At 42.7% G+C, this 20752-nt stretch overlaps 1 protein-coding gene across 4 annotated transcripts in view; it reads right to left on the bottom strand.

Moving 5' to 3' along the window:
- Positions 1 to 14425, bottom strand: part of PLPP4 (phospholipid phosphatase 4) — an 87865-nt gene extending 73440 nt beyond the window's left edge. Inside the window, exons 1-2 of one of the 4 annotated variants that reach the window (XM_056849901.1) lie at positions 14323 to 14425; positions 2538 to 2628 (exon numbers count right to left, since the gene is read on the bottom strand). In XM_056849901.1, the coding sequence (XP_056705879.1) occupies positions 2538 to 2628; positions 14323 to 14328 (97 nt within the window). In that variant the 5' untranslated portion in view covers positions 14329 to 14425. Of the gene's footprint in view, positions 1 to 2537; positions 2629 to 14322 lie in introns of those variants that run through there. The other 3 variants (XM_056849903.1, XM_056849902.1, XM_056849904.1) reach the window with 3 other exon arrangements.
- Between the last annotated feature and the right edge of the window lie 6327 nt (positions 14426 to 20752).

Raw genomic sequence — 20752 nt, 5'->3', positions numbered from 1 at the left:
CCCCCCAAAATCTCCAGTTATTTCCCAACCTGGTATTTCCCAACCCTAGTCCCAAGTCATGGAGGGCTTTAAAGGTCATAACCAGCGCATTAAATTAAACTTGGAAACAGACTGGCGGGTAATGTAGCTGTTTCAAAATGGTCAACATATGTTCCTGGTGGCTAGCACCCGACAATAGTGAGGCTGCCACATTGTGAACCAGTTGCAGTGTCTGAGTTGTCTGCAAGTGTAGCCCTATGTAAAGCACACTGCAGTAATCCAACGTTGAGGTTATGGAAGCATGGATCAGTATGGCCAGATCGGCTGAGTCTAAGTAACAATACAGCTGGCAAATCAGATCCAGCTGATAGAAGGCACTCCCGGCCACCATGCTAGCCTGCTTGTCAAATATAGCAGATGTGTCAAATATAAAATTGTATCACTCAGGGTAGCAAATAAATATGTTTAAAATTTTTGATTAACGGAGGATAGGGTCTCACACCAGCATGGTGTCATCAAATCTCATGTTTTCAAGAGACCACTCTGAGAGCTTCTGCATTTTGAACTCACAGTATCAAGCAGCTTGTTAGTCTATGGGCTTGAAGACTCTGCATGTAAGACATGACTACTACCATCAGCCTTGCACTTCCTAGTGTTAAGTAAAATATTTATGAATCCCTGGATTGTCACAAGATCCCCATGGAGCTCTTGAACAAGTTACATCAGTTGGTACAAAGCCCTGTTTACGCAACACTGTTTAGAGAACAATATTTTATGGCATTCATGAACAGAAAAAACCTGTAGACAATGTGGTTGATTCAGTTTCCTCAGTGCTGAATACCTATAACCACTGTGATGCTTTTAAATGGTAAAGAAGGGAAGATTTTTCAGTTGCCCGGAAAGTCAATGCAGATCCAGACAATTGGTTGTCGCTACAGCTCCTTAGTTGAAAGTCCAGACAAGTCCACAATATGATCTTGAACTTCTTCCAGGAGCCAGAATTTAGTAGGTCATTAACATACATAGCATTTTCTCATACCCTTCCACACTTCGGTAGGGAAATACTGAATAGCACCAGCACAAATATGTTACTTTCTCCATGTGCTCTTTTGCAAAGCACATCCTTCACTTAGTACTAAAAGCTTTGTTTCAGATGTGGACACACATAACATTCTACCACATGTCAAGGGTTACAGTGATGGGAAGATCAAATGTCACACTAAATATGTACCAGCTCAATGAATGACAAGTCCCACAGAATAGTTCAAAGCTCCAGTAAGTGAAGAAGAGTTGGTTTTTATATGCTGACTTTCTTGACCATTTAAGGAAGAAGCAAACCAGCTTACAATCGCCTTCCCTTCTCCTCCCCACAACAGACACCCTATAAGGGTGGCTGGGGTAAACTTTGGCCACAGCTTTATGGATTACAGCTATTGGACCTTTGGTGAGCCGTGAGGGATGGCCAACCTGCCTGTCATGCAATATCAACCCCCCATCCAGCCTGCCTGCTGGATGAAAGCACATGGGATGGCAGATCTTGGGATCCCACCTGGGTGCAAGCCACTGTGTGGTTCCCCTGCCACCTTGGAGTCAAGCCAGATGACAGCTCCCAAACTGGACATGCCCTCTAATGGCTCCACCTCCATGACCCTTTAAGGGGATCCCCAAAGTGGGGGGAGACAAGTATGCAGGCATTGGCTCACCTCCAAATGGATCCATCCCACAAGATGACTCACTGTGGGCTGCACAGCATGGCCTGGATAAAAGGGGGCCAGGTGGACTGGGGGGGAGTGTCATCCTTCTGGTCTGCCTGAGTAGCCCCACCCTAGGCTGCCAGCACCGCCGATGATTGGTGCCGGAGCCAATGCTTCAGAAGGTCCAGCAAGCCGAGCTGCCATGGCAATGAGGAAAGGGGAGAGGCTCCTCCAGCTCCCCCGCCCCCACATTGCAAAACACCCCCTGGGTAACTTTGGGATCCTTGCAAATACTTGCCTTCCATACAGATTTGTCACACCGACTGCTGAGATAATATATGTGAAGGTCTTTGAACACTTGAAAAACGAAGCATGATGATTATGTAGAACATCACAGTCTGTCTTCTCTTTCCCTAATAAACTGTGAAAGCTTGTGCGTATTATTTTGTGGCACTCAGCCGGAAGAGTTTGATAGGAACTTTTATGACTGAGAAAGTTTGGCAAGCTTTGAAAAAGATCAACTGAGATAATTTTTTCCCTACCAACTTGAGCACACACACACACACACTCGTTCTACCCCGCAAGGTAAAAACAATGTTTATTACAGTCCTCAACCTGCATATAACTTTCACCCACTTCTCTTGCCTTTCCTTGTATTTACTGCTCGTTATCAGTACTTTTTACGAACTTAAGAAGCCATAGAGAACATAGATTTTTTAAAAAATAAAATAAAAAGCTTTCACCTTGTAAAGTACAAGAACTGCATTTTCCTTTTAAGGGTAAGAACATCGGATGGATCGCTTTCTGGAAATTCATGAAGTAGTAACTTTTCAATTTTTAAAATCAATACGGCTCTCAGCATACCTAAAAAAGCTTCTTTAATTTCAGTCTTGTCTGTCCGTCGGATGATTTTCACCACAAAAATGACTGCCAGCGGAGTCAGGAATGAAATTGCCTATGAAAGATAATAAAGCATCACTTGTCACCAACCGTCACTGCTCCCATCAGTCCCATGGAATTAATAATTTCCAGTTAGCTTAATTTAGATGATCTGGCTGCACAATCTCTATTATGTTACTGGCTTCAAGCAAAGTTACACGATTACTATCTGAAACTTAAGAGCAAATATACCCTTGCTTCAGAATTGTAACTAATCACTGGGGGCTATTTTAAAAAAATATGCAGACATTTGCAATAAAAACTGAAATTGAAAAGATGGCTCTTGCAAAGTTATCAGCCTTTACTGTTGTATTTTTAAGCAATATCTACATCAAGGTGGGTTAGCCTTTCTGTATGTATGTAGATTCTGTGTACATGCATGCAGGTAAGTGTATGCACACATACGCATACCTTAAAGTATTATTGTTCTGTTCCAATAACATTCAGCAGTCTTTTCCATACATATTCATCTTTGTTTGCCCTTTTTGCCTTCAGAAGTTGCCTACCAAAGTGCCATGTAACCTCTCCCAAGTTCAAAAAGGAGTTCAGGGATTAGCAGTGAGTACAATTCAATAAGAATCTGCTGTTGATGTGTATGGTATTTTTCTCCCTTCTTCCAAAGAAAAGAATCCTTTAAATTGTTCTGATGCTCAATTTTACATTTATAATAATGTAAAACAGTGGTTGGACATGTAATATATTGGTTTCCAGAAGCATTAGATGGCAATATATTAGAAACTTAAACTGCTTGGAGCAGAACTCTGGAGACGCAGAATTGTATGCATGTGCCGTCAAGTCACAGCTGACTTATGGCAACCCCATAGGGTTTTCAAGGCAAGAGATGTTCAGAGGTGGTTTGCCATTGCCTGCCTCCGTGTGAGCTGAGGGAGTTCTGAGAAAACTGTGACCGGTCCAAGGTCACCCAGCAGGCTTCATGTGGAGGAGTGGGGAATCGAACCCAGTTCTTCAGATTAGGGTCCACCACTCTTAACCACTACACCACACTGGCAGCATTAAAATGTCCTAAATAAACTCTATAGTACAAATACCCTGACCTGAATTGCCCAGGCTAGCCCCAATCTGATCACATCTCAAAAGCTAAGTAGGGTTGCCCTTGTAACTACTTGCATGAGAGACCACCACCAAGGAAGTCCAGGGTTGCTACGCAGAGGCAGGCAATGGAAACCCACCTCTGTTTGTCTATTGCCTGGAAAACCCTATGGAGTCGCCATAAGCCAGCTACGACTTGACAGCACTTTCCACCACCACAGTACAAGCACTATCCATTCATGTCTGTAACCCCCAGATTCAAAAGGTTTACGTGTCTCTGTGTTAACTTTGATCAAAGGGCACAGAGATCTGCATAGTCGGAGGTCAGAGTAAAATAATCTCGTGCCATGTTGTAACATCCCAATATTTAGAGAACACATGAATACATGAAGCTGCCTTATACTGAATCAAACCCTTGGTCCATCAAAGTCAGTATTGTCTACTCAGGCTGGCAGCAGCTCTCCAGGGGTCTCAGGAAGAGGTCTCCAATCTGCATATACATGAAAGCTTGAAAGTGCACAAATGAACAGCATCTGCAACATGCTCAGAAGCCATCTAGGATTTGTGTGCTGCTTCCAAGGGACAGTTTCTTGCCCTGCTGCATGCAAGCGCGCACACACACACACACACACACGTCTTTACAGTATGTAGGGACCATTTCCCCCAAATTCTATAAAAAAACAAGACGTTAGTACTCATATAAAGTAATCAAACTATTTTTTAAGGTTGAGTATTTATGTTTCATAATATTGTGTGCAATTTTTAACTTCAGTCTTTAATAATGTTGTTTATTTAAGATTCATTGCACATTACCAACATCACTGGATATAGTTTTGGCATGGTGCAGCAGTCGTGTAGTACCAACTATCATGCTTGGCAAAGAAAGCACCCACACCAATGTCAGCTTTCTCTAAGAAGTGGTGGTGCTAATATAGGAAATATCTTTACTGGGTACCACAATGACATGATGGCCGGTGCTGCAGTTGAGTATACTTTCAGTGGTTTGTTTTCTCTACCTGAGCAGTGGGGCTTTTCAAACCACACTGGAGTTCTTTGTGTCCCCTGAAAAGTATTCATTGTGCTACAAAGAACTGGAGCTAGAAGGGTAAAGCAGCAACCTCTAGGGATACGCATACCAAAATGTCCAAGCTGAAAATCTACCCCAAAATGCCTTTTGGGGTAAGTCTATGTACTTATGGAATGAAAAACTGAATTATGCAACTTTCTGGCATTATTTGTTGTTGTTTGATATTGCTTTGGCGGAAGGGTGACATTTTCCCCTACAGAAAACAATGCAAACCAGAATGGCTGTGGACACCTTGTTTAAGGGTTCTTGGTCCAATCCCCCTCAAATCTGGGAAGTCTTTAGGACAGAGGGAAGAATTGTTACCCTGCAATTTTGGTGCTGTTTTTGCTGCAAACACCCACTTCAGACTCCTAGAAAAAAAAAAACTATTTTCCCCATAGGAAACAATGGAGACCAGAAAGGCTGGGGGCACCTTATTTGGGGGGTTGTGAAGTTGAGACTCCTTTGTCCGATCCACTTCAAACTTGAGAGGGGGGTCTCTTAATTTGCTAGACGTTTGGTGCCATTTGCTCTAAAAAACCTGCTTCAGACCTGCCAAAAAAAAAACCTATTCCCCGATAGGAAACATTCCATAAGTCTGGACCCCCAACACCCATTTAAATAAATCTGAATCAGCATAGAGATACCCAAAAATTCAAGATTATGGCATTGGTGCCCCCACCAAAATTCCAAATGTGAATTTTAACCCCTTTTGTTTTTTCAACATGATACCTCTAGCAACCTTCCCCTCTATATACCGTATATACTTGCGTATAAGCCGAGTTTTTCAGCCCAAAAAAAGGGCTGAAAAAGCCGGCCTCGGCTTATACGCGGGTCAATACGGTAGAGGAGGGAGGGAGGGAGAAGGGAGAAGGGAGGAGGGAGGGGGAAACTTACTGCGGCCACCGCCGCCGCCATCGCCGCCGGGCGCGCTTGGCTCCCCCCGGCCAGGAGCGCCCTGGAAGGGCCTCCTGCGGCCACGGGAAGGCCGCGCCTCTGCCGCCGCCGGGCGCGCCCGGCTCCCCTGGGCCAAGAGCGCCCTGGAAGGGCCTCCTGCGGCCACGGGAAGGCCACGCCTCTGCCGCCACTGGGCGTGCCCGGCTCCCCCTGTCAGGAGCGCCCTGGGGGGGCCTCCTGGGGGGGCCCGCGGCCGCCGCCTTCGCCGGCCTGGAGCGGCCTAGGAGCGGCCTGCGGGGCCTCCTGGGCCACGGGGGGGAACCGCCGCCGCCTGCCTGCGCACCTGGAAAAGGTAAGCCTGCTGCGGGGGGAGGGGTTATAAGCCGACCCTTGGCTTATACGCGGGTGCCTAATTTTTCCCCATTTTTGGGGAGAAATTAGGCACCTCGGCTTATACGCGGGTCGGCTTATACACGGGTATATACGGTATGCATGGGCCCTCTTTGGAGCCTTGGGGTGTGTGTGTGTGTGTGTGTATGATTTGACTTCCTGTTCCAGCTTGCACCTAAGTGACTGAAACCTCGGGAACTGTTTTGCAGAACTATGAACATTAAAGTAAAACGGCAAAACTAGCATGTATCACATTTGAAACATCATCAGAAGAAATTCCATTTTGCGGCACTCAACAGTTGGCAGCAAATATGTCAGAAAAGGCTTTATTGCAGGGTTGTCCAATCTTTTGGCTTCCCTGGGCCACACTGTAAGAAGAATTGTCTTGGGCCATGCATAAAATACACTAACACTAATGATAGCTGATTCATAATGTTTTAAGTAAGTTTACGATTTTGTGTTGGGCCGAATTCATAGCCGTCCTGGGCCACATGCAGCCCGGGGGCTGCAGTTTGGACATGCCTGCTTTATTGCATACATTGCTTTGGATAAGACTTCTTTCATTTCTGCAGATGAGCACAGCAAATCAAAATGCAAGATTTTAAAAACAAAAATCACACTATTTTATTCCTCATAATAAAGAGCTGCAGTGATTTGCTCTTTATTTTAACTAATAGGTGATTTTTAAAAGTTTCCAACTGAATTCACTTGGCTAACACCTGCTATGTTCCTGGTCTAGCTTCCACCCCAAAATGAGGCCACTGTCTGATTTACAGTGCAGAGGTCAGATAAATGAAAATATGTGGGGGCCTGTCTGTCTGTTGTGAAATATATCAGTGCTCAAAGGGGCCATCAGTCTTATTGCAAGCTTCATTAAGGTAAGGATAATGCCATCATTCATCACTTCTACTCATTTGTGTTGCTTTAACAGAAAGGATGGTTTTGGATCCGAGATGGGATTTAGGTAAAAAGTGCATATCCAAAGATCTGATTAGCCTTCCTTGGGTTGAATAGTGCTTCCTTTAGAGATGCTGAGGTTCAAGTTCCTTATTCGTCCTGGAAGTCTACCAATTTGGTGCTATTACATAGAGAAAGATCATCCCTCGAGGCAACTCCATAAGCTACCATACCTGTACATAAGTCTTTCCTTCAGCCAACAGGAAACTTGTGGAGCTCATATATGTGTCTGGTAAATGTGAATAGACCCGGATTTCCAGCATGCACATTTCCCCATGTTTCTGCATTTTCTGCAGGAAACACCATCTAATGCTAGTGTGTGTGTGCTACAACATGATGAGTGGAACTTCCATCAGTGACAAAGGAAAGATGCTGAAAGGGTACTCTCTTTGGTCTCTATGCACTCCTATGAAGATTAAGGCAGGACTCATAGTCCTGCAAACCTAAGTAGATATATACCATTTATCACATTTCTCTCAATACATTTGGGAATTCACAGAAGAATTCATTATTTGAGAATACTAGTAAACATGGCTGCTCTAAAGCCCATTGACGTTATCAAAAGGCCTGCTTTGTAGGGGCTATTCACAGAAACTCACTTAGCTGGAATTAGCAGGCGCGTTAATGTCTTAACAATCAGCAGCTGAAGCATCACTCATTAGTAGAGTTCTCCCACATTTCTAAAGAATTTTTAGAATAATTAGATGACTGTACGTTTATTTTTTTGGCAACAAGGAAGCTTAACACATCACTGTGAAAATGTTTGCACAGACACAAATTGAAAGATCCTAGGGAATATGTACTTAAGGTACCTTACCTTGACTGGGTGAACAAACAGGAAGTAAAATGTCTTGGGGTTTATGTGAAGTGATTTGACAACAATAGCTAATGCAGAGTTTTTGTGAGCTCCCAGCTTAGTGCCTAGTAGCTCACTATAGAAGAAACATAGAGGTTGTGATGCTTATCCACTTTTCTTCTTTATTCTACTTTTTAGAAACTGAAATGCATGCACTAAACCCAGCACTAGTAACAGGCCATTCTCTCCCAGGAGCTGATACAATAGTGGTGTTATATCCAGCTACCTAACACTAAGGCCAGTCCTGTACCCAATTACCATATAAAAGTAAGAAAACATAATGGAATTGTAGGAGCGCAGACTACACTATACACTATATAAATATACCATATGCAGTTATAAATACAACACCATAGTGTATATCTAAAATATTGTTGTGTATATTTTGTTAGCTATAGGAGCCAAGACTGATGATTACCCTTCATAGGTAGGGTTGCCAGGTTGCCCCTCACCATTGGCAGGAGCTTTGTGGGGGTGGCGATCAGCGGGTGCATGGGCTGTGCTGACGCAATGACATCACTCTAGCAATCGCCTCTGAAAACTCTACGGTTTCCATAGAGTTTTGGGGGAGAGTGCTAGCGCATCCACGTTGCTTTTGGAAAAACCCGGAAGTTACATCAGCGCATCATGCACGCGCAGATTGCAAACCCCCCCACTCTGCTGGCCCTCTTCTGCCTGTTGACCAGCTGAGGGCGTGGTGGGCAGCCCAGTCGACTGGGCAATTGGCAAGCCTATTGATAGATTTTTTCCCCTTCTGGAATAACAACTATAAAGTAACCCTAGATCTACTTTGAATGATTCCACTTGATGATTCCAGGTAAGGTTTTCTGTTCCTACAGTGCCATCTTCCACAATAGCTTTCATGGGCAAAACTCCCCTTAGACCAAAGTGCATGAGTTATTCATCCTGGCTATCTAAAGAGTCAGTACTCTTTTGAAAACAACTCTCATTATTTCAGGAAAATCTACCAGCAAATAAGATTTAATGTGTGTATAGAAAAATAATGATTTTCACTTAGGGGTTACTTAATTCCTTGAGGGTAGTTTCAATGGCTTGGGACTAGTTTGTACTACTAAAATGTGCCCCCTTGCAATGGACATGGACAGTTGAGTCTTCTTATTTTTGAAGAAGGAAAGGTAACCATGTTTTTCTCCAGAAGACAGCTGACACCAGTTTCTCTGGACAGAGAACCTGGAGTGTTTTTCTTTATCTCCCTCCAACTGGTCTCCAACTTCAAATGACATATTTCTGTATTCAGGTATAATTCCAGAGGAGAATAAAAAGGAAACGAGATATGTGCCACGTCAGTTGAAGAGTACATATAATGGGATGGATCCATAAGTAATTTTCTGTTAGCAGAACAGAGGAGGGTTTTTTCCACTGATTTCTCTATCCTATTCATTCTATTCCTGAGGGTCTCCTATCTCCCAGGAAAGGCAATGCAGACAGTTTAGTTAATCTGTTTTGTTTATGGAAGTACCTTTTGTTAGTGAAAAATTGGACCCCTACATTGAAGGCAGAGTATTTGAGGTGCTTCTACCCTTAAAATATATGAAAATGGAGTCCCACTCCTTCCCTAATTGCTATGTATGTACTATAAAAAGATAATGTGACATAATAACAAAATAGCACACCATAGTCATAACAGAAAACTATTGTTTCAAAGACTGAGGAGAGGGTGCAGAAGCCCAGGCATCCATAGGCTCCCTCTTCCTTTCTTCTCCCTTCACACTTCTGCATTCACAGCAAACTATATTTCAGCATTATTAAAATATTTATATCCTACTTTTCCTTTGTGGCTCAAGGCAGTTATAAATTCAAATTGAAAACAAAGTATAACACTACTTCCAATGACTCCCTCCTCCCCAAAATATCTGCAGTCTACATCCCATGAAAAGCCCCAGCAAATGAAAGAGACTTGCAGTGGCTCCTAAACACTTATAAAGATGGTGCCTTCCCACCTCTATAGAGAACCCATTCCATAGGGTGGGAGCTACAATAGAAAAACTAACAAACATGGGAACTGGCCAATGTTAGGCAGGTTACGCTGAGCAGTGCAACAGCCAGTAGGTGGCAACCTGAGGATCACAGTTGGAGTTGTGGGGCATATGGGGAGAGATGGTCATGTAAACTAACGTTTCTTCTCTTCTGGCCAAACCAGAAGTAAACTAGAATTTGGAATCCTGATTTACAGGGAAAAGACTGGATCAGTTTGCAGATGTAATGATAAAGCACATTGTGCTGTGTTAACAGAAAAGTGTCTAATTGTTGGGCTGCGTGCAAGGGTAAGAGAACGGAACAGAGGAGAGGAAACCAAAGAACCCTCAGGCTTTTCTGTATGAGTATCTCCTCAGCTGCATCTACGCCTCATGAAAGGCTAAAGAACATCATTCATCTTCAGAAAGAATCTATAAAGAGCACTTTTTAATTTATGAGGGTTGTTTACTCCATCATACATACTGAGCACAAAACTAGAGGCAGGCTATAAGTTAAATATAGGACTGTATGTACATGAATCATGGCCCTCAGATGGGTTACAGACCCCCTACCAGCAGGGCTGTAAGCCTAGACAGAAATACTATTTTTGCTTCATTGTGAAAGAATCTCCTGCTAGTGGACATATGTCAAGAGCAAGGGTAACACACTTCCTTCATCTCTTTAAAAGTTAACATATTTATATATTTATTAGTGTTTTTTTAGTTGCCACACCCAAAGGGTTTCATGGCAACTTGCAACATTAAAATAGTATAAATGAGTTAAAAACAACATAAAAGCAGCTAACAAATATAAAATAGTAACATTAACATATTAAACTATTAAAATATGTAGCTTGCACCATCCCACGAATAAAACACCCCAAACTAGTGGATTACACTCCAAAGGCCAACCTAAACAATTCAACTTTGCATGCCCTGTGGAAATGAAATCTGGCAGGGCATGGATGCCATCTGAGAATGCATTCCACAGTTAGGTGCCACAACTAAGGCCCTTCCTCTTGGCAAAAGCTAACCAAGCCATCCTGGGGCCAGGCGCCTGAAAGAGACCTCTAGAGGATGACTGAAGGGAGCATGGGAGTTGTAACAGAAGAGGTGGTCCTGTAGGTACGAGGGTCTCAGACCATTAAGGGCTTTAAAGGTTAACACCAACACTTTGAATTGGATCTGGAGACTAATTGGCAGCCAGTGCAGCTGCTGCAAAATTGGAGTAATACGAGCTGACCATGATGTTCCTGGAAGCAACCTGGCAGCTACATTCTGGACCATCTGCAGTCTCCAAAGCGCTTTCAAGGGTAGCCGTACATAGAGCGAATTACAATAGTCCAATTTGGAGCTGACCATTTGATGGATCAACATGGCAAGGTCTGACCTAGATAATAAGGAGCCAGCTGGTGGGCCTGGTGTAGGTGAAAAAATGCTGATCATGCTACCATGGACACTTGTTTATCCAATGATAGCACGGAATCCAACCAAACCCCAAGGCTCTTTACAGAGTCTGCAGCTGTCAGTTGGACACCATTGAGTCTCAGGAGTGACCCTCCAGCTAGCATATCAGACTTTCCCAGCCCCATGACCTCCGTCTTGGATGGATTCAACTTAACCATTGGACTACTGCATCTAGGCACTGGGATAGTGTTGAGAGTGTTGCCACCGGCTGCTTATCCAGCAGGAGGAAGAGTTGAGTGTCATCAGCATATTGATGGCACCCAACACCAAACCTCCTGATGATCTCAGCAATAGAGTGCATATATATGTTAAATAACATTGGAGGGAGGATTGAACCCTGTAGGACCTCACAATTCAGGTCTTGTTGGGAAGACCTGTCCTTCCTGATAGCAACTCTCAGAGAGTGTCCCTGGAGGAACGAGGAGAACCAACTAAGGGCAGTGCCCTCACTCCCAAGGAGGCAAGAGAGGGAAACAGCCATGCATAAAAGGCCACAGCTCGCATCTGTACTAGGAAAAGAACAGAATATTAGGCTAGATGGATCTGTAGTCTAACTGCCTCCAGTTTTCTTATCCATTCCTGTCAATCCTTTAGATATACAGATAGCAATGATACCAATATTAGGTTGGGGAGGAAAGGGATGGAAAAGGCAAGAGATGCAGCAATACTGCTGAAACTAAGCAGGTCTGGATCTTGTCAGTGCCCTAGTGGGAGACCTCTTGGGAATCCTACACAAACAGCCTTTCGTTCAGAAATGGGGGGGGGGGAGGCAGGATATAAATAATAATTAAAAAACTGATGTTAGGCAGGACATGGCAGAGAGGACTACAGAAACTCAACCTTATTTATAGCCCTTTCAACTAGGCCAACTGTAAAGTCTGCCTTGTAAACGTCGGGATGTGACGTCACCCCATGGGTCAGGAATGACCTGGTGAATGCACAGGGGACCTTTACCTTTAACACACTTATGCAAAGGGGGGAGGGAATGCTTCTCCTGGCTTCTTCTTAGCTTTAGATGAGCCCATCTCTCATGAGACCAGACACGTTCAGCCTGCACTATTTGTTTTAACAATGAGAGTTGGTGTTGAAGGGCTGGTCAGAGTTCATTGCATATGTGATGTATACAGTAAGATAGAGACTCTGGTCAGATTTTGAAAGAAACAAAAATGATTTTTGAAGAGTCACCAAAATATATATTACAATGTATTACTAACACTCAAAATATATTGCTTAAAATGAACAAAATATTAAAGCACCACAGTAAAGACCCACATAGTCTTTAACAACACAAAGCCCATCAATAAGAAAAACTGGGGGAAATAAGAATAACCTTAATTTGCATGTAAATGTAAGGAGGATTGCAAGTAGATCTCCTTTTTTCAGACTCCCCCTTTTCTCCCTCCATTATAATCTGACATCAATAGTGTGAGATTCCACACACACATACACACCTCACTCATAAAAAGCAACAAAGCCTTCAGCTCTGATGTGGTGCTGGAGGATGAGGGAGAAGAACTTTACATACATACACCCCATTCAGGACAGCCAGCCAGCTTTCTTCCCAGGCGCTGGAGAGAAGGACTTTACTCTCCCACCCCCACCCCCTTCATGCCAGCCAGTGTGCTTTCATCCCGGCTACTGCTGCTTGGGTTGAAAAGCAGCCAGGTGGCTTCGGGGGCAGAATGACTTTACTGCTCTGCTTCAAGCCAGCCAGCCTACTTTTGTCCTGGGAGCCTGCTTGAGACGGAAAGCAGCCAGCTGGCTGGGGGCTAGGGCTGCCAGATCCCACTTCACCACCGGCGGGAGGTTTTTGGGCAGAGTCTGAGGAGGGTGGGGTTTGGGAAGGGGAGGGACTTCAATGCCATAGAGTCCATTTGCCAAAGCGGCCATTTTCTCCAGGTGAATTGATCTCTATCAGCTGGACATCAGTTGTAATAGCAGATCTCCAGCTAGTACTGGAAGGTTGGCAACTCTACACTGGCGGGAGGTTTTTGGGGCGGAGCCTGAGGAGGGCAGGGTTTGGGGAGGGGAGGGACTTCAATGCCATAGAGTCCAATGGCCAAAGCGGCCATTTTCTCCAGGTGAACTGATCTCTGTCAGCTGGAGATCAGTTGTAATAGCAGGAGATCTCCAGCCAGTACCTGGAGGTTGGCAACCCTACAGGAGGGACTGCCAGCTGGTTTGAGTGAAAATGACTTACTTTTGTTCCAGGCTGCATCAGCGATTCTGGGGCCAAGAGCCAGCTGGCAAGTTTTGGCAGGACTTTTCCCCTCCTCCCATTCAGGCCAGTTGGCTTTTTCTAGTGCTGGGCTGCAGAGTGCCCACAACCAGAGCAAGCCTGCCGACACGTACAACAGTGGGATTTTCTGTCTCCTACTCCCCCCCACCCCGCCCCTGGCCAAACAGGTGGGAAGGGAAGATAATGGCCAAGGCCTGGGAGAGCTTACATTCAGAAGTGAAGATCCCTGTGCTACAGCTGCTGCGGCTGCTGAAGCAATTTTGTTTCCATCTGCAGAGCCAATCAGAACTCTTCGGGACATAATCTGAAACCCTGCTGAGCACAAGGCCCCACTTACTTCCCGAAAATATTCAGTGGGCACAAGAAAAGGTGTCAGGTGGTTTCAGGTTTCGTATTGGGGACCCCTGGCTTAGAGGAATTTAATACAACCCAATGTGCAATCTCCTGCTCCACTCCATAAGATCACAGCAGCCTTTAGATGCAGCTAGGGTTGCCAGGTCCCTCTTCGCCACTGGCAGGAGATTTCTGGGGCGGAGCCTGAGGAGGGCGTGGTTTGAGGGGGAGGGACTTCAATGCCATAGAGTTCAATTGCCAAAGCGGCCATTTTTCTCCAGGCGATCTGATCTCTATCGGCTGGAGATCAGTTGAATTAGCAGATCTCCTGCTATTACCTGGCAGTTGGCAACCCTAGATGCAGCTAAGATTCATTCTGCCCCCTCCAAACAACTTATCTCTATCTTCACATCAGCTAGCATATAGCCATGTGAGCCTCATACAGTCTTTCAAACAATCATGAAATCTCTAGTACTTACAAACATGAGGCGTGTAGGTATGTTGTCAGATTCTACCAAAGGATTTTTATAGAGCCAGATCTCTTCTGGCTGAATAACTCTCTGGAATGGTTCCAAAAATTCTGTAAAACTAAAACAAAGCAATAAAGAGAAAATTGTTTTACCATATACTAAGAAAAAGAAATCTCAAAAAGTGTATCATAGGAGAATCCCCGTTGCCACAAGTAAAATACCCAAATTTGAAAGACCTCCCTCCAACAGCAGCAAAAAAAGGTTTATTTGTTTCACTTGCTACTTTTTCCCATCTCAAGACCACAGAATTAATTACACACCAACACCTACTGCAAATACATATCCAGCCCAACTAGAGTATGCATGAAATCTCCAGTTCCTACTGCCAAATGGCTCATCGTATAAAATGAGGGATTTTCCCTCTACGACAAAAATGAACAGATTATAGTAGGGTAGATGTAAGTTACTGGGCAACATACTCTTCCACTGCACAGTAATAGTAATTACTTTGAACAGTGGAAAACAAGCTTCCCAGTGACATCCATAACATGTTAATTGTTTTTTATATCCACCATTGAAGAGAATCCATGTTTTTCTTAACACGTGTCAAAATGTATAATAGGGTGACTCAGTATTAGAAGCCGTGAACAGATATATCTTTGCCCCAGTGTTAAGAATCATCAACTGGGTTTTTTTTGTGAAGGTCAGTATTCCCCTTGTATCAAAATGGTGCCCTTACACAAGTCTATAGGGAGTACAGTTTCTATACCAGCGGAATGCATTGAGACAACAGTACAGCTCAAACTGTGGGTGAAAACAGGGTGGTGGAAGTTGCTATTATCACCGTGATTATTTGTTCCCCAAGCACCTCTGCCTTGATGCCATCTGGGGTTTATGTAGGGTTGCCAGGTCCTTCTTTGCCACCGGTGGGAGGTTTTTGGGGTGAAGCCTGAGGAGGGAAGGGTTTGGGGAGGGTCTTCAATGCCATAAAGTCCAAGTGGCCATTTTCTCCAGGTGAACTGATCTCTATCAGCTGGAGATCAGCTGTAATAGCAGGAGATCTCCAGCTATTACCTGTAGGCTGGCAACCCTAACTTTGTATTTGTATTGCCTTTTCCTATTGTGAAACAGCCATTGTATGTCTGCAAAACAAACTAATCAATGATCGATTCCATGCAGGACTACTGATATACTTAACCTTATCCTTCACTACTGACCCATTAATGTTATACCAATCCTAGCTCAATCCAGAACAAATGATAAAATATGCTATGCCTGACCACTTCAAAACAAATGACAATGGACTATGCGCTATGCATGACTTCTCTGTCCTTAAATTCGCTAACCCTTCCTCATTCTGCTGCCTGAATGCTCCAGTCTGATATGGTCTGCTGTATATTCTCTAACTGATCTCTCTTGCTAGAAGAAACAGTCGTATTCTGGCTTTGCTGTTGGAAACGTATAGGTGTGAAGGATTCTGCCTCTTTGGAGCAGGCTGGATGATACATAGGCTTTTTGTCAGCCTTCCAAATACTCATTACGTTTATATTTAAACCACTTGTGGCTCATGTCTAATGTGAGGCTAATAAGCTGCATTTAAGGCTCACCAGGAGATCCATAAATCTCCAGGTTTTGCTACAGGCAAAGATTACAAAAGATGGCGGAGTCAGGTACCTGACATGCCAAAGTGCCTGCACATATACAGCATCTGGCTTGGCAAATCACAAATGGTTTAGACCCATATGATATTTTGTCTGTAATTCTGAGGTAAATGCTGTCACAAAAGCATTATTCAATAAACTGCTTCATGGCATGTATTCCTCCGCTGTCTGTACGAAATGGTCAAATTATAGATCAAGGCCATAACTGAAAGAAAGGGAAGAAAGGAAATCAACCTGATGAAATGTGTCAATTATAGTAATCACAGGGGGAAAAATTCTAATATTTGGCTGTAGATATTGGCTTGGGTTAAACACAATGTTTCTGCAGCAGAAGGACTTCTGCACGTAGGGTGTGAAATTCTCACTCGTCTTTCCTGCTACAGCCTTAAATGCCCCCTGAAATGCTGTTCTTTGCTTATTCAAACATTACTGGTTTGAAGAATCCAGCTGAGGGAGCCCGGTGAAAGATTAAATACCTTCAAGGCTTGTTTTCTATTAAGGTCAATTACACCCAGCCCTGAAGAAAGAACACCATGAATCCTGTTTGCTAGATCCCAGGCTCCTGATGTGGCTTGAAAGTCAGGCAGGAATTATATATTAGACATGCAACCAGAAAACAAAAACAAAACAAATAAAAGTTCTTCTTTTCTCCCTTATAAAGTGTAAGAAATGCAATCCTGCCCACCAGCAACAGCCAATAATGGGAATAAGATAATATCATATCACAGGGAAAGTTTTCTCAAATATTGCAGGGGAGAATCTGACATGGGGTGCCATTTTGGGAGCACCTTTGCCCATGCATGACATACAGTTCCAGCCTCAAATGGGTATTAAAACACAGAAATTCGGGCTACTCATAACTCTCACAATGTTTGGATTAACATGTCAGAGTGACAAGTTTTTCTCCCCCAAACCACAAAGGTCAGAAACTTGAGAGCCAAGATGCAAAGAAATGCAAGCAGCCATTTCCACTCTTACATCTTTGTTTCCCCCTGTTCTTAGACCAAGGTCTTGAACAATAAAACCATAAAACTTAAATAAATCTATCTCTAAAAACACCTCATTTCGACTGTTCTCTGCAACCTCCAAAAAAATGAGCAACAAAATAAGTACACTGAGAGTCAGAGTCCTCTAAGAGGAACTGAACCTTTTGCTCCAAAGTTGCACGAGAAAAAGCAGACCATTTGTTAAAACATGGTATAATCCATTTTAGCCTAAGTTGGTACATGTAAGGACATTGCAAAAGGATATGTACTACTGACTGAAGAGGACAGGGACACATCCGGTCTGAAAAAGGGATCCTTATCATACGGCCCAGCAAAACCATTGAAAAGGAACAATTAAATCTTGAATGCATAAAGATTCTACTAACTGGAGAATCCAGATAGGAAGAAAGATTACCCTTAGATAACAGGCCCAGGGCACATGGAGAACATGTCCTCTGAGCATCAAATGCACTCTTAAATCAGGAATTTCCCCATGATGGAGCCTTGAGCCCTGAGCTATGCTGGGTTTTCAAAAGTATCCCTGTGTTTCAGTGCTAGCACTCAGGAGGCTTTCAGGCGGGGACTTGCTTTTTCAGTGAGGAAGACAAGTCTGGAATTTCAGCTTGAATCCACAAACCAAAATGCCATATTGTCCCCTGCAAGCTATAGTTTGGTCATTGAAAGCAAAATATTTACTCTGCTCTTCTGCCCTTTCTGTAGAGTTCCATGTAGAAATGTATATTTGCTGAAGTCTATGAGCAAATATTTCAAATCTGAGGACCTGATACAGATACCATTCAGCCAGTGCAACAACCTTTGCTTTTAGTAGTTTTATTATTATTATTATTATTATTATTATTATTATTATTATTATTATGAGACTCTCCCAGAGAACAGGGTTTTCAGAAATGTCATCAAACGCTAAATTTTATCAAGATATTGTTTAGATGTCTGTGTCCTTTATAAATTGCTAAAAAATACCAGCAAGAAAATTTAGATTCATTCTGGAAATATTAACACCAGATGTGCAACATGTTGTTTGGAAAACTGTAATAAGACTATGCAACAAACAAGTCAGTGTCTCTTTGATAACTGAATGTGAGCATGGACTTCACATGCAGGAAAGCCAAGATATTATTTTGCTGTATGCATAAACCCAATGTAATAATTTAACATTTCAAAGAAAATTGATGGGTATTTGTAACATTTAAATGCCTGCCTTACAACTGTGCTCAAAACAATACGTCTTCCAGAGAGGATTAACATTATTTGCCTTTCCAAATAGCTAACTTCTTCGAATGGACAATTTATCAGAGAAACAATCCAACAAAATAAAATTACAGCAAATAGTAAAATCATTAAATCATCACTTTACAAGCAGCAAGTGATGGGTGAATTTCAAGTGCCTTCCCCTGATTTACACTCATTTTTGTGAGAGGTTGTAACCACTTTGTCTTCTCCTCCATCACAAGATCTCCATCAGCTAGAATATAAATCACAATCATTTGCTCTCCCCGCTTATGATCCCACCATCTCTTCTCTGGTCTTAAATTTATATTCTATGCTAAACAAAAAAAATCTATCCCAGTCAACACTCACTTAGGCAGTAGAAGAAAGGGGTGGGAGGATCTGCAGAAAGGCAGAGGAAGATCTCACGATAAGGAACAAGGTTGGTCTTTACAAATGCCGATATGCTCAAATTTAGCATTTTATACTGTTTCTTAATACACAGCCTTAATCTGGAGAAAGCTGGATTTAAGATCAAGGAATTACTGCTGGTATCCATTTTAGGGTATTTTTTAAAAGCATCATCCCCACAAGCTTGTATTTGTAACAATAGTTGTGAAAGATAACCAGCAATCTCACTGGATTTTCACCAGAAAAACCAGACACTCTACAAAAAACCCAAAGCACCCATGCTATGGTTCATAGGCAGTGTAAGTCCATTTCATGCTGGAACCTTCCTTGTGGTTTGCCTGTCTCCCCTACCCCGCCCCACCCCACCCAGGGGCCAGAGCCGAATTGTTTGGATTTTTTAACCATAAAATCAATTGCAGTGTCTGGCTGTTGTAGAGCTCCTGCCCTTTTAGTTTTTTTCTTTTTCTTTTCCTGTTACTGTAGGCTTAGTTTTTTGTGTTTTACTGCAACTTCCATTGTTATTTGATTTTGTTGTTTACTGTTTTATAGTATTTTGAAATTAAGCCTGCTTGCCCTTTGTTTAACTATATAATGGTAAACAAACAGTTTAAAAAAAAAAAAAAACCAAAGCACCCATAGCACAAATACAATTAACTTTCTTCATCAAGAAATTCATGGGGGGGGGTGTCAATTTTTGTTTTTTAACTGAAGAACTAGCAGCATATCACAATTCTTTAGAAGGCAGCTATATAACACAGGTCTTCCCACCGCCTCCTTAAACTGTTTTTTAAAAAAATCTCTTTTTTAAATTTCTTTTAAAAAAGAAAATAAAACAAAGAAAAAATATATTTTAAAGAGATAGATAAGTAAAAACAAAAATATAGCAGTAGTGGCAGATGTACACATACATTTCTATAAATAGTTGTCAAATATCTGAAAATAAATCCATATGCAATTGCCATCTATATACCATGCACTCAAGATAGGGTTGCCAACCTCCAGGTACTAGCTGGAGATCTCCTGCTATTACAACTGATCTCCAGCCGATTGAGATCAGTTCACCTGGAGAAAATGGCTGCTTTGGCAATCGGACTCTATGGCATTGAAGTCCCTCCCCTCCCCAAACCACGCCCTCCTCCAGTGGTGAAGAGGGACTTGCAACCCTAATTCAAGTACTGATAGAGTTCTAAGGTCCTCAAGCCATTGGTTTCCTTGAGGTGGGCGTTTATCTTTCCAATGTTGTAATATGAGTCTTTTAGCTGTAGTGAGGGCATGGAAGGACCATGTTCATTGACCATCAGTTAGCCTCCAAGAGACAGGGAAATAGTTTAAAAGTGCATAGACATCTTCAAAAATTCAATGAACATTCTAATAAAAAATTGATATGAGTAATAACTTCTTCCCAGAAAAACTGAATGTCTGGACACGCCCAAAGCATATTTTAAGGGATGTGTCCGGTAAGTTACAATGCCAGCCATTAGACACTTTACTCAGTCCTTTGCTAAAGAGTCACTTAAGCTGATGATTTGTATGCAATATGCTCTTTCCCCATCTTCCATCAGAAATGGAAGATGGGGAAAGAGCGTATTGCATACAAATGCCTACCAGATGCATAGGTGGTGTTTTTTTTCAATACACATTCCCACTTGAATGACTGACTACCGCATATCAAATGCTTCGTATTTGTGATGTTTTGAACTAGTAAACCTTTTTTGCAACGCTTTTGATAAATCTCTGGTAGTGTTATTTTGGGGACTGTAAGCAGGCAGCTGCAATCACAGAGGCTGTGGCCATCAACCAAGGAGGAAGGGGAAAGACAGCAATTCCAGGGAGATTCTGATGAAGCGAGAAGAGCACCGTTGCCTCTAATATCACTGGTGACATGGGAAGCTTCTCCCAAATGAATACAAACTGAAGAAAGTACAAGATTTGTTGTTTCTCTTTGGCTTAGCTTTGTGAAGAGCACTGAACTAGGTTATCTAAATGCTTCCTAATAAGTACGACAGCTGTAACGGTAAACCTGAGTAAAAAAAAAAACAGGTAAAGAAGAACAGGTAGATGTAAAATGATAAAGCAATAGAAAACATAACAAATATAACAAATGGCAAACATTTTGCTTTAAATACAAGCTTAACAGACTTTGGGCACCTCATC

Source organism: Euleptes europaea, chromosome 5 (genome assembly GCF_029931775.1).
Source record: "Euleptes europaea isolate rEulEur1 chromosome 5, rEulEur1.hap1, whole genome shotgun sequence".
NCBI lineage: Eukaryota > Metazoa > Chordata > Lepidosauria > Squamata > Sphaerodactylidae > Euleptes > Euleptes europaea.
The sequence above is the reverse complement of the archived record's forward strand: the minus strand, read 5'-3'. Positions and strand labels throughout refer to the sequence as shown.